Source organism: Melanerpes formicivorus, unplaced genomic scaffold (assembly GCF_026170545.1).
Source record: "Melanerpes formicivorus ecotype bairdi unplaced genomic scaffold, bMelFor1.0.p_v2 SCAF_27, whole genome shotgun sequence".
Classification (NCBI taxonomy): domain Eukaryota; kingdom Metazoa; phylum Chordata; class Aves; order Piciformes; family Picidae; genus Melanerpes; species Melanerpes formicivorus.
In genome coordinates this window covers 3,540,739-3,555,262 of record NW_027142379.1, presented here as the reverse complement: position 1 = coordinate 3,555,262, position 14,524 = coordinate 3,540,739, and the positions used below count along the sequence as shown (strand labels likewise).

General features: G+C 37.6%; 1 protein-coding gene across 4 annotated transcripts in view; it reads left to right on the top strand.

The window, feature by feature from the left end:
- PRDM5 (PR/SET domain 5) overlaps window positions 1–10,413 on the top strand; it is a 51,592-nt gene extending 41,179 nt beyond the window's left edge. For all 4 annotated transcript variants that reach the window (XM_068153954.1, XM_068153953.1, XM_068153950.1 and 1 more), the window contains 2 exons: window positions 4,582–4,686; window positions 9,802–10,413. In XM_068153954.1, the coding sequence (XP_068010055.1) occupies window positions 4,582–4,686; window positions 9,802–9,966 (270 nt within the window). In that variant the 3' untranslated portion in view covers window positions 9,967–10,413. The remainder of the gene's footprint in view (window positions 1–4,581; window positions 4,687–9,801) is intronic.
- The last annotated feature ends 4,111 nt before the right edge of the window (window positions 10,414–14,524 follow it).

Here is a 14,524-nt window from a genome sequence, read left to right as displayed (position 1 = left end):
ACTCCATCTCAGAGCTAATTTGTTAGTGGTGGCTGAACCTTTTATGGATACATCTGCATGGGCTGAAGTCATGTAAGTGACTCCAATGTAACAATATCCTCAGAAGCTAAAGACTCAGTCTGGTACAGTATGTGCAAGAATTAGATAATTCTTAACTATGAGTTAATTTTAAGTTTGAATTATGAGTTTAATGGGAATAAATTATGATAAATGTGGAAGCTAGGCAGTCTGTTGTCAGTGTTTCAGCTTGTTGCTGGAACAGTACAAGAAGAAAACTCTCCTCATCTGGGTGTTAAGTTAAACAGACTTTCCAAGGCACTCATTTGGAGCTTTACACAACCTCCTCTATTCTTTTATTAACCCAGAAGAATATAAAAAGAAAATAAATAACAAAACCCAAACTGTGTGAACAATACTGCCAATGTGACAATTTCAGTTGCTTTTTGTTTCCCAGGAAATATTTGGGCTTTAGAAAGTTTTGCAAAAAGGCCTTGTGTTCTACAGTGTAACATGCTATTGCCAAAAAGAAAGAAAAACAGCAAACCAACTACAAACCCCAACACTGGTACTAAATACAGTCTTCCATGCACATGACCATGTGTAATGAAATAGAATGAGGTGTTGATTGAATTTTGATTTATTTTCAGTTAGATTTTCTATTGCCCTGTTGGTGACATATGAGTGAGTTCCCAAACATCTGTCTGAGGATGATGACTTTGCCAGTGCTGTGGTATCCTTGCCTGTGGAATCTGTGTTCGTACACAGAATACACAAGGTTTGAATCCCACTGCACTTATATTTTCATGCTGTTTTTTTTCTGTAATGTTGACTGATATCTTTTCCCCACAGAGTGAAATTTATTTTTGGTTTTTTTGTTTACTTTGATACCGTTCTTCTGAAAACAGTTGAACATGTGTTGAGTTTTAATCATTGCTGGTTAAATGAACCTTCCTTCAATATATCTTAGGCAGAAATTAATTTTCATAGATTCATAGAATAGTGTAGGTGGGAAGGGCCCTTGTATATCTTGTAGTTCCAACGCTCCTGCCATGGGCAGGAACACCTTCCACTAGGCCAGGTTGTTCAAGGCCCCATCTAACCTAGCCTTGAACATCTCCAGGGAAGGGGAATACGCAGCCTCTGTGGGCAACCTGTTCCAGTGTCTCACCACCCTCACTGTAAAGAATTTCTTCCTAATATCTAGTCTAAATCTACACTCCTCTAGCTTAAAGCTGTTAGTTCAGTGATTTAAAGCAAAACAAACAAAAACTTCACAGATTGTAGGTAGCAGAGAGACAGCTACTCTGGGAAATGGGAAGATAATGGCATAGTAAAGTCCACCTAATGGCAAATACTAGAGCTTTTCAACTAATACACTTCTAGCAGGCTTTTCAGTAAGATGCATACTTCCATTACAGATTTTACATGAAACTTTCTGTGCTTGCTCTAGTTATTAGAAATAATTTAAAGAATTGTTTTGGTCCTCATCTGACGGACTTTATCGGGGTTTAGTCTTAAGATTAAAATTGCTACTACTGTGGAGTTGTAAATTCTCACCAGCCTTTTCCTGCCTGTGTCAACATTACTGTAGTAATTTAATGGAAGTCTGGTAGTATAATTAGGCCTCTGTAGGTGAGCCACTTGTTATATCTTCCACAAACCATCCAGTCAGTGAGAGAACATCTTGTTAGGTCTTGCATATTTTTCACACTGAGATATGAAGCTGAACTCCATTAACTTGCACCATCTGTGATCTTAAGTGACTTAGCCTCTCTTCTCAACAGGGGATGTATTGCTAGTGGTGATGATCTAGCGGAAAGTCCCACTGATGTTTTTTTCCTGACATTAATCAGCTTAGTATTTATTTTTTATGGCTGAATTGTAACTAAACCTCAGTTACATAAGTCACTCTTGTTTAATTTTTTTTTCTCCTGCACTGTACCTCAGATCCTAGCCCTTTGATTCAGAGGAAATCTTTCAAAAAGAATACAAGCAACATACTGCATGTCACCACTTCATTGGTAGTGAAACTGCCCATTGCTCTTGTTAAATGTAAAAGAAACCAATGCATTGACACTGGAATTTAGTGAGGCTCAAAGTTCTGTTAATACAGCTGCTGTCTAACAGGTTTCTTGTAAAGAATGAACCTATTGACCTGGCCCTCAGCATGGTCTGACACTATCTGTGGGGAGTTTCTAGATGAAGAAGAAATCTCTCACTGATTCTCTAGGACTTCTCTTACCCATCCATCACTGTTGTGTGTAACTTCTGGTAGAAGTTTGGTGTTAGTGAGGTTGTGTTGCATGTGGGTATGCCTCATGAACTCTGTTAGCTCACCTGGTTGGGCTTTTTTCCAGGCCCTTGCGATCATGTTTTTTCAGGTTGTTGTGGCTTTGAACCTTCAGTTCATGTTCAGGTAGGATTTTGACAGGTCAATACCAATTCTGGTGACCATCTTTGATACAAGCTATGTACTGCTTGCTGAATTGCTCCTGAGTGTGGCTTGAAGGACACATAGAATGGTTTGGGTTGGAAAGGACTTTAAACACCGTCCAGTTCCAAGCCCTTTGTCATGGGTAGAGACATCTTCCACTAGACTAGGTTGCTCAAAGTTCCATCCAACCTGGCCTTGAATGCTTCCAAAGAGAGATTATCCACAACTTAATGTGATCAGTATGTCTTCCCCAAGATAGTAGTAATTCATGTGTGTGCTTAGATGTACGAACACGCTCCACAGGAAGTGCACAATATTGTGAAATTCTGAAGGAGATCAGAAGTAAATCTGAATTCAGTTGGATAGAAAAAAGCCCACACAATCAAAACCTTAAGAAATATTAGATCCTAGATAGTCCTGGGATTTTAACTGTCATTGTAAAATTTGTCATAGCTGTTAAAATGTTGAATTCCTCTCATTTTTAACACAGTGACGTGAAAATCATCATAATAAGGGCTTCAAAGTTAGCATACCAGTCTTAGAGTGAAGCACTCCCTTGAATACCAAGTCCCATTTTGGCTCTCCTTGGCCTTTTTTTGTTTAGAGGCAGGAAGATTGTAAATCCTGATCTACATATTTTTATTCATACCTGGTGTACTTAAAAATGTAATGTTAAATCACTGCAGTATCAGCTGTGTCCTGTCTCTTTCACGATCCCTGCTCCCTTCCTCATTTATATCATCAATAAAAGAAAACACATGTAATCCTTTGGCTTTGCTACTACTGTAGTCATGGCCTGGCATATGCTTTTTGAACAGAGGGTAGATTTATAATACTGGCAGTTGTTAACTCCTCTGAAGTCAGACCTATACGATCGTCCCAATGATTTCATGTTTTGTTGACAGCAGGTTTTCTCCTTTGCTTGGTGCTTAAAATTTGTCTGGCTTTCTTCTAATCTTGTCGTTGGCCCTGATTGTCCCTTTGTGTGGTGGCATTAACTTTCATGCAGACTTACTGCTGTGGGTTTTATCTGTTTCCTTTTTGTACAGATTTAGAGCAGTGGTGATTATGCCAAGCCAGCATCATCTTTTCCAAGTTACAAATGTTGCCCTCTCCAAGTGTCGTGAAATCCCACATTGTCTTCCAAAAGACTGTTAAGAGTGCTGCCTATTTTTTGTTAATTCATAGGCTTAGCATTTTTATTGTCTATTGATTTTTTTTTTTTTTTCCCCCAGTTTAATTTAGTAAAATATGTTTATTTTGCCTAAATTTCCCATCTTTCAAATTTAAGCAATGCAGAATTAGGGACCGCAGAAGGCACTGAATGAGCATGAAATAAAATTGTTTGATTAAAAAGCCTCAACATCTTAATGATGCAGTGCCATAGCACAAACTTTTAGCTATTGTTTATTTAAATATTGTTTTTAATAGAGTTATTTTGTAACTTTAATGGAATAAAGGATGACTTGCACCTTATGTAAGCTTCTCTATTAAGGAATAACTTCAAGAGGAAGATCTCCATAGAAGCAATTTTCCATACTTAGCTCTAATTATTTATTTCATGTCAGTGAGATTGCAACTGTTATAACATGTGTTACAGTAGCTGATAGCCAATACTTGTAATAAAAATACAGATGGCTGTGTTGTCATCTGCACCTCTTCTGCAATGAGCATGTGATTAACCTGCTGTCACTGCTTTTCAAAATAAGTTTTTTCTCCACCATGAACTTTCCTTGTATTCCCTCTTCTCAGCTCTTCCCCTGATTGGGAACCTTCTCACAAACCTGAAGTTTTTATAGACATCTTTCTTGTCTTTATGCTTTAGTTTTTTTTGGAGGATAAAAGAAAGTACGTTGGAATTTTATGTTTCTGTACCTTTCAAAACAAAAACCAGACTCCTAAAATGACTGGGTTTGAAAGACTGGAACAGATAATTAATTCATAAGTGGGTGTTGAAGTGGAAACTGTCAGGCCACAGCTTTCCCAGCTTTCACTTAATCATTTGAAAGTCATTTTCTGTTGCTTTCACTGACTGTAATCCCTTAGAGAGAATATAAAACTTGCACCATCCAGCATGGAATTCCACTCCTTTAATGACTTGGGCTCTGCATTGACTCACTTTCACTCGCTGCTGTTGTTTCATACAGGAAAAGCCCTACCAATGTTCAGAGTGTAACAAGGCTTTCAGTCAGAAGCGAGGCCTGGATGAGCACATGAGGACACACACCGGAGAGAAGCCGTTTCAGTGTGATGTGAGTTGATCTGTCTCTTCTTGACTCCAGTGCAGCAGCAGAACTTAACCGTGGTGAAACTATGGTCTTGCACTTACTGCCTGAGGCATAAAGTTACACTTTATATGGTCTTTGATTACCTTTTTAATGAAAGACCATTCAGGGAATTTTATGTATCCTCTTCAGTTGCCAAGAGCATTGCACACCCTTTTATTTTATGGGCTTGGATCCCTTAAGAGTTATTTTCACCATTATTAATGCAATTTGGATGTTACAAGTTACAAATTCATGCTGGTTGGGTTCCTGTATATTTTGTATGACAGGTTAATAGTTGGAGATTAGTTTATACAGGAAAAGGTATTTAATTCATTACATAGAATATGAATGCTTCTGGTGTTGTTGAGTGACACATATGAATTCAGAATTTCCAATCTGTGTTTAGTGAAATCTGGTCTGATATTTTCAACATCTGCTCATAAGGATTTCTTTTATTATTCTGTGAAGAAATTATGGATGCTGTGTATGCTTGCTCTGCTGAAATACAGTGTATCATATTGCAGTTCATAGATCACTGTTAAGTACCTTTCCTTCAGCATACTCCATCCTGTATACAAAATATCTCACAGTGTTTGGAAGGTAGGTGTGAAACTGTATGTGTAGGAAATGATTGAAAAGAGTGTCTTCCAGAATTATCAAATGCCAGAATGTAAGTTGTTGCTTGAGGATTTTGTAGACATGGCACTTTGGGATATAGTTTAATGGCCAAGGTGGTGTTAGGTCAATGGTTGGATTTAGAGGTCTTTTCCAACCAAAACAATTCTGTGGTTTTAGTGAAGGGCATTAGAACGCTGGGTACAGAATTATTATAGGTGTTTTGTTTTATGATAGCTCATAATGAACTAGTCACAGGGAAACTGCCAGCTTTCAGATTTATCTTTGATAGCTCAGGCTGAACAGCTGTAAATTTGTTACAGATTTTAAAATTAGATGCAAAATTACAATAACCACTTGGCATGAAAAGACACAAGGGTCTGTTCATTGATCTGGCCTTTAAAAAACAATGTGGTGACATTTCAATAGGAATAAAATGGTTCACTATAATGAAAAATTTAAGCTACAATACTTTGCTGATGTCTGCAAGTTGAGAGATTTACTGTATTCTTCTGGGATAACCTCGACCTGGCTCTAGATAGTATCTTGAGGATTTCTCTAATTCCAAATCATTGCCAATAACCATTTCAGCTTGCTGTACTGTACAAGCTAAGCTAGCCAAGAGCTGATAAAGTGTAAATGCAAATTTTCCCACACTGCGAATCCAAGATTCACTGATCTTGGATTTGTAGTGTGCTTTTTCAGACCAGTCTGGGGTGATGGTTCTGTTTTATTTTATTTCTCTTTATTTGAAAATATGAGCTGTATGAAAGCACACTTTCCTGCTTCAACTATTCCTTCAGTTGTTTTCACTAATTAGTTAGAACTGTATTTTCCCAAATCAGTGTTTCTAAACCCATCTGTACTGTGTCTAACCCTGGTGCTTCTCTGAGATGTTGATATACCTTCATTTACTGGACAATTTAGGGATTTTTTTATACTTTACATTACTACCATGTTTCACCAAAATTGCTCTTCAGCACTAGTGTTTTGCCAGCTGCACACTGCAGTGGTTTTAGAGAGCAAGAACAGTTGCCGCTCCAATTCATTCATACACCTTTCAGTTGCCCAAGTGCCTACCATGGTCTGCTGCTTTCAGCCCTCTTGGAGAACGTTGAATGTTTTATTTTCGGTAGTTACTGATTATTTTGTTTGGGATTCACTTCTGGCAACAACTTCCATCAATTTTTAACTGCAGATTTTGTGGAGAAGAGTGTGAGTCAGGTTGCTGCAATGAAATTTCATGAACTGTCTTTTAGTTCTTTCATTAACACACAGAGTTAATAGCTGTCCCATTCATTGCTTTCTGTGCTTGAGCCATAATCCTTCTTAGTTAACCTCTCTGAAGTTTTTCTCTTTCCAGCACTTTGCATAATGACTTCCCATGTTCATAATGATTTTTGTTACCATTTTCTGTTTTTTTTTTCCCTTATTTCTGTTGCATGTTTTACAGGGTGAAGGTATATATTGGCATACTCTTATTCATTAAAGCAGTTGGAAAAGTCTGTAAGTTCAATGCCTAGACCCACTTAGAGACTCTTAAAGATGAAAAACAGGCTGTGTTTTTAGTGATTTGGGATTTTCATAAGTGTAATCGTACAGTGAGCCACACTGACAGACCAACGTCCTAAAAGGATTGACAGATCTGGTCTTGTTTCCTCCCTGGCATTAGAATCAGTCATAGAAACCATTCAGCTCTTTCTTCTGAATAACATATTAACATTTCCTGCCAGAATTTTCTTTTTGTTTTAGACTAGAATAAATAGAATAGAATAAACCAAACCAGGTTGGAAGAGACCTTCAAGATCGTGTCCAACCTATCATCCAACATCACCCAACCAACTAAACCATGCAACCAAGCACCCTATCAAGTCTCCTCCTGAACACCTCCAGTGATGGTGACTCCATTGGCATTTACAAATGGGAATTGCTGTCAGTGCCAAAGGACTGGAGAAGGAGAAACTTTGGCTAATGGAAAAAAACAAAACAAAACAAAACGAGAGGGGGCGGGGGGGAAAAGTACCACCTTGTGGGCTCAGGAGTAGACTTCAGTTGATTATACAACTCTCCCCACCAAATCTAAACCACTATATACCCATTTTTTTCTTCCAGAATCAGAAATAAAAGTCATATTTTTTCTATGTCTCTTTCAGGCATGTGGAACAGACATCCCACTGATAGTGGAGACAAAATATTTCTATTCTGACATGAAAATTCTAATCTGTATGGCATAGGAAAGTGAAAATAACTGAAATGGGGAAATACCAAAAAAAAAAAAAGTATAATTTTTGCTAATATATTGCATTTCTGTCCTGTGAGAACCAGACTGTTTTTAACTGGAATGGAAATTGAACTTCAGTTGCCTTACAGACAACAGATTATTCTTTGGGGGCAGAAAGGTCAAGTACTGCCTGTCCTGGTTTCTTTCCAGTAGAGTATTTCTCTCCACTCTGCCTTTAGTTGACCCTACACTTACTTTCAGATGTCAATCTTTTCCATCCTCCCTACTTGATCAAAACTTTGATCATTTTGAAGAGATTGATTAGAGTTCAAGTGTACATTAGCACACATGGTTGTAAATCTACAAACCTCACCCTTGCTTAGACATTTGCAATACAAAGCAACATAAAAAGTCCAACCCCAAAACTCTAATGCATAAGCACAGCACAAGATATATTGTATCTCTAACAATCCTGTGCATTCCTTGGAAGTCGGGAAATAGAACATGCCAGAGCCCAGAAGGAACAGCAGGACACATTATACTGTTTACATGAATATAAATTGAAAAAAAAAAAGAAGAAATCATTATAAATGAAAAAAAATGGACTTTAAGGCGGTGCAGTAAGCAGTTCACTTTAAAAATGAAGCAGCTTTTGTAAGATAAACAGAACACACACACGTCTTGGATGTGTGTATATCCTGGATCAGCTTTCTAACTTTCAAGGAACTCGTTCTGCTTGCAAGTATTTGCTATTTTTAACACATTGTGACTTGTGAGCAAGCATGATGGTTATGATCAGAGAAATGTTACGAGTTTGCTTTGTGTGTTCTGTGGAAGAGGAATAGAAAACAGTATTTGGCAAAGGCAATATTAAGACCTGACCAGTGGATGCTGTAAGTGACGTTGACTGTAGCATAACAAAAAGGGTGACTGTTGCTTGGGTCTGAAAGAGGTGATTATGCTTGAGGGGAAAAAGTTGGAGAGTAACAGCTGCTGTATAAAAGTCCTTGATATTACATCATGTCATAAATTCAAAACTGTTCCATTGCAACAGCACATTCAGTGCTTATGTCTGGCAAAACATACTGTGGGTACAAAACATGCCTCTGGCAATTACCCTTTTTATGATCATTGTATAGTTTTGCCTTAACTGGCATAAAATACATACACTGCAGGTCAGGATTATCTAATTCAATAGTCAGCTGTTTGTCTCAGTTCCAAAAGGAGTGAATAGTCATTTGGTGTTTTCATTCTTAGTTTGATACCAATATGAATTTATAACCTCATTTTCTTAAAGACAAATGTTGCTGGGTTCCCTGGGTTTCCACTGTATGGAAGACATTTTTGTCTGGAATGAATATGGAATTCTAAGATTGCAAGCCTATGGATGTTCATTCTTAATTATATGACCCTTGCCTATTTCATTGGCCAATTCAGGACCATGTTTTCTAAATACTTATTTTCTGGGAGATTTACACCTATGGTAGGTACCTGGTTGGTACATGCATGTGACAGTGTAACTGCATAATTTCAATTAACTTGATGTCTTGCCTACAGATTCTTTTCATTCTAACTTCTCTTGGCTGAACTTCTTCTTAAGCTTTCATTTTGACTTCAATACTAGAATTTTTCTAAGCATGGCAGAGCCCCTCATCCCTCTGTTCATTTATTCAAATGGCAGAATGAACTGAACCACTTGGAGTGCAGTGGAAGCAGGGAAGCAGGACACCAGATAATATAGCAAAGGATTTCCATATTCACTTGCAAGATATCTTCTGTTTTCTTGGCTGGGCAGAAGAAGACTGGAACAATGCAGTTTCCTCTATAATAGTTACTAACCTTTCTTGCAGCTTTCAGAGCCTCTTTTTTTCCTCCTCCATCCTTGTAACCGATCGTTTAGGAACTGGCAGATGTCATTCGCAGGTCAGGAAGGAAATACATCATTTGAATTTGAATTGACAGAGGCTTGTGATGTTTTGTAACAAATTTTGCTTCATCCAAGAGAAAATAAAACATTTAATAAAAAACCCACCAAAAAACCCCAAGCCGACCTGGGACACACTGTTACCACCATTAATGTACAACATTGAAAGGTGCCAGACACTAATAGTCTTTAAGGTGCTCTCTGAAGGAATTGTTCTTCCAAAGGACCAGCTCATTTATTAAATATTTCAGGTATGTGTGGCTGTGGCCTCAATGATGTAACATAAGGAGCTGTATATGCGCTTGAAGTTCTAAGACTTCCTTTGTCTTCACTGCCTTAGGTTTGTGATCTGTCCTTCAGCCTGAAGAAAATGCTGATCCGACACAAGCTGACTCACAACCCAAATCGACCGATGGCAGAGTGCCAGCTTTGCCACAAGAAGTTTACAAGAAATGACTACCTCAAAGTGCACATGGAAAATGTCCATGGTGAAACTGACAGCTAATCGCAGCCTGAGAAGAATGGATTTCATGTTCCAAAGTGCTCTATTTGTATGTGTGCAAACTCCAGACTTCTCCCTGGACTCCTTAGCATAGTCAGGACAAACAACTGTTGTGTGTTCACATACTATTTTTCCTACTTCAAAAAATACACTAACAGGATAAAAAACAAAGACAGATATTCACCTGAAGTAAAACACAGCTTGAAAAATAAAAAGTTGAAGATAAAAGAGCATTGAGAAACTTATGCATATTTAAAAAAAAAAAAAAAAGAAAAGCAAAAGAAATATTTAAGTAGGCTTCACCTTCTCAGTTACAGCTTTAGAAGTGTAGATATTGGTGATATTACCTGGAAATCCTAGCCTTCTGAAATGGAACTCTTGGTTGTCTGCAACTCTTATTTCTGTATCTAAGTTTAAGACTCCATTAAAATTCTTTCATTTGAAACCACACAGGGTTTGTCATTCTGGTTGGCTGCTGATTGCATCCAGGCTCATTTTATTCGGATCTAAAATCTGCAGTTTCTTGTAGCATGATTTTGTCTCATTTTATTTACATCTTTCTCATTACTAGACAAAAGTCATTAACTTGAATTGGTTCTTAAGATGCCAAAATGTATGGGTACAGGAACTGTGGAAATCTGTCACATTAAGTAATTTTGTGTGAGCATTGAGGAAGATTTATTTCTTCTGGTTACATTGAAACAAGACTGAAGTGAAAACTTTGAGCAATTTAATACTATATTCATAGTCATCATTGTGACTGGCAAGGCAAGTGGAAAAGACGTATTAAGAGTGCCTTGAGCATCTACAGTTGCCTAGTTAACATGTATTTGATTTCCTGGTGAATGACTGGTTCCCAGACTGTTTCTTCCTGCTGACTCAGATACTTTGGATTTCTTCATCTCACTTAACTACCTTTGTTTTCTAAATTCTGTTAATGGACGCTGGGAAAAAAGCTGCTTTACAACAAAGTAATGATCAAATTCTTCATGTTATCAGAATGGTCCCCCAGGTCCTCTTGTACCACAGTTAGATAACCAGGAATTTTTTATCTACAAGGACAGCAATACTAACTTCAGAGGGTGATTTTTGTGTGAAATTCCTGAGTTATCAGTAGTTAATATTAAGGCTCTGTCATTAGTAAACTACTCATGCTCATTTTGGATCTCTCGGTGTTCTGTAAAACAAACTTGCATTGGACATCTTGCTTCAAGTTTTCATGGGAAAAGAATTCAACTTAATGGCATCACGGACAATGATACTGAAACAAACAGTATAATTCTTTACCTCACAGCAGAGACCACTCAAATCTGTTTATCACAGGATAGATTTTTTTTCTACTGGAACAAACAAAACAATAAATTGCAGTTACAGTATTGCTAGTGACAGAAATAGCAACACAAGATGATGTATTTATTGATTATCACTTTCTTCTCTACTAATAGTTTGGATCCCATTCTTCTGCATGGACATCTGTACGTTATATGTTCAGTTTTGAGACCCAACACTGGATCCCAGTAATAGTCTTTTCCAAAGTCTTTACTTTTCTCCAGTAAATAAGCAGAAGACAGTTTGTTAGAGACTTTGTCAGACTAGTGTCTTTCTAGGTCCAGAGAACTTTAATTTATTGCTACAGTTATAAAAAGATACCTCCTCTCCCTGTATCCAGTGATGTTTTCACATTGTCCAAGTCCTTCAGTGGCTGGTGTACATCCCAGGAGGGTCTTCTGCTTATGCAGCAGACCCTCCTTTCCTTAGTTACTGTACTGAACGTGGTAGTAATAATAGAAACTTTGCTTGGTAGTTACTGGCAGGGTAGTAAACCAGTGTTTGAGGACTGTGAATTTCATGGATCTACAAACAATCAGAAAATGTCCCAGTTCTAGTCTGATATTTACTTTGTTTAAAAAAATCTATTATAACAACAATCAGAACTGTAACCTTGTATTAATATGTCATACTGGTTCTGTGGAAGGTTAAGTTCCCATGAGGCATACACATCTTGCATCACAAGCATGTACACAGTTAGCTATGATGTTTCAGCTGCTGAGCAATACATTCACCTTAAACACCTCTACTTCAAATATCATTGATTGCATATTCATACCATTAGTTATAAAATCTCTGAAGTAAAGCCTCTTTCAGTATGTTAGTACAGCAGCTAGACTCGGGTAGATCTAGCAAGTAGAACATGGAATAAGTGGTTTACAGTTTTCTTGTTCCATTTGTTGCATGAAAAAGCAACGTGTTATTTACTGACAGTAATTGAAGAGAGGGTAATTTCACTTCTGTTTTTCTGAGAGAAGGGCATTCAGCAAAAAGGAATATTAATTAAAGTTGTTTTGTGTTTGTGGTTGGTGTTTTTTGGTTATCCTTCTACAAGGAAAAGACTGTAAGCCCTTAAGCCCATTAATTCATTTCCAGTGAAACAGCTGTTCAAACAAAACTAAGAGGAAGTGCTACAACAGGTAATGTTGCTGTCAGATTAGGGACCTTCACTTTATCATTGTCCAGGTTAACTCTTTGGTACGTACTGTGGTGGTTTTCTGTGTCATGTCTCAGACTTCAAAGCAGCCTGTCTGCTCTGTGTCTGTAAGGAGAAACTGAAAGTGGTGAGAAGGCTGAAGACAGAATATATGGCTTCCACATCTTCAGACTAACAGAAGCATCAGTGTATGAATAGACTTCTCCAAAGTGTGAGTTAAAAATTTAACTTATTTAGATTCTGTGACTTGGATTCCTAAAAAGCTGTGTTGGGAGTCCTTACTCTAACAGAGAAGAATGAGAACAAAACAAATTTTTTATCTTCTAGATAGGGGTAACATTAGCAGAGAGGCTGCAGTGGGCCTATTTCTCTCACGTCTAGTTGTGTCCTTACTTAGGCAGCACAGACAAAAGGATTTATAGCAGAGGATCCTAATCAGGTAGTTGTTTACCTGCTGTAAAATGAAGTGCCTGATCTTTCTTCTGACTTTATACTGACTACATGAGCTAACTTGCCTCTGTCTTCCTAAGTTTGTGTTTTATAAGATGGGTCTTGGCATCTAATTTGAGACTGTAGGTTCTGCTGAGTGAAAGAGTGTTTAAAAGTAAGTCTATTTATGGCTGTAGCCCTGAGTCATTGAATAGCTTTTCAAGATTAGTTTTAGACTTCCAAGCTGGTTAAGACAGTTTTGTCATGTCCACAAACAGCATGAGATACTGTATATGAGAAACCAAACACTTCAGTTGCGGCTTTATTTGAGTTGGGTTAGCTGTTGTACAAGCTTGTCATATTGCTGCCAAACTGAGGATGCAGGCTTCCTCTGTGTGTTTTTAGAAGTCATTATATCACTGGCAGCAATTAATGACTTTCCAGCTGAAATCAGTGAACAAATATGGATGACTAAATTGTGGTAATTTTGATTATATGTGGAATCAGAGCAGGGGAGTTCCAGAATAAATGAAGAATTGTCTGAACCTGGTTAATAGGATTCATATTTTCACCATATGGCAAAGTTACATGTCTAAGTAAATGCAGTCAGAAATCTAAATGGAATTATGAACCTGATTTCCCTTACCGATTGGCTAAATTGCCCTTGAAAACAAAACAACAAAGCACATGTATTTCAGAGCACCAGAGTCTTGAGCTTCATTTTATCTCCTGGCTCTCTGTGTCTTTTTTACATTCATCAGTTTACCTAAGCTTCTGCCCTCTTGTGGGTTTTAAACATGTTAAATACTGTAGATTTATATTATTTGGGTTTTAAGACTACAGGGCTTTGTAATGATCTTAGGACTAATTTACATTATCTAGGAAAGAACCCATGATCATACGTTCTAGGATTGTTCTGCATTTATTCTGAGTGCTTTGTTTGACTAAAAGCATTGTTTTACCTCCCCTCTGGTTTGTGATGTTCTGTTTTTAAACTGTATTTATGGAACTGGCATAGCTGTTAGATCTACATATTGTTATCATTTCTCAGGATCCTTTTGTTGTCGCAGAATTGCTCTTCAAACTTGACCATCTTGGGAAGCCATGGATTGAAAGATAATGACAAGGCATATGAGATAACACTGATTTATTCAATGCTTTGGGACCTTTTGCTAAGGTCATAAAGTGAACACATCAGAGCCTTCTACAACATAATGCTTTGCCAATACCACCTGTAATTTCTATCTAAAATATTGCTGCATGTGCAGAAGTGCTAAATTGCTTCCAAGCTGGAGGCCAGGGATCTCTCCCTGTGCTGAATACATCCAGCAGGATTAGTGTATGTAAGCCTGCAAGGGAGAATATAGTAAATAATGCATAAAAATGGAAATCCAGGCCCAGATAGTCAAACATCATGTATATATTCTGTGGTTTTCTGACTCATTCAAATCATGTCACTTTCATTGTTTCTGTTTTTCAAGCCAATGCAGCTTTGAATTTTGCTACAGAACTGAGAGAAGGATGTGTGTTGTGCAGCTGGGAACAGAAAAACCTCAGCTAATGTAAAATGACCTCTCAGGCACTATTGTTGTGGCAATGTAATGGTCAATGTAAAATAACTTAGGTAGCCTCTTGTCTTCTATCTTG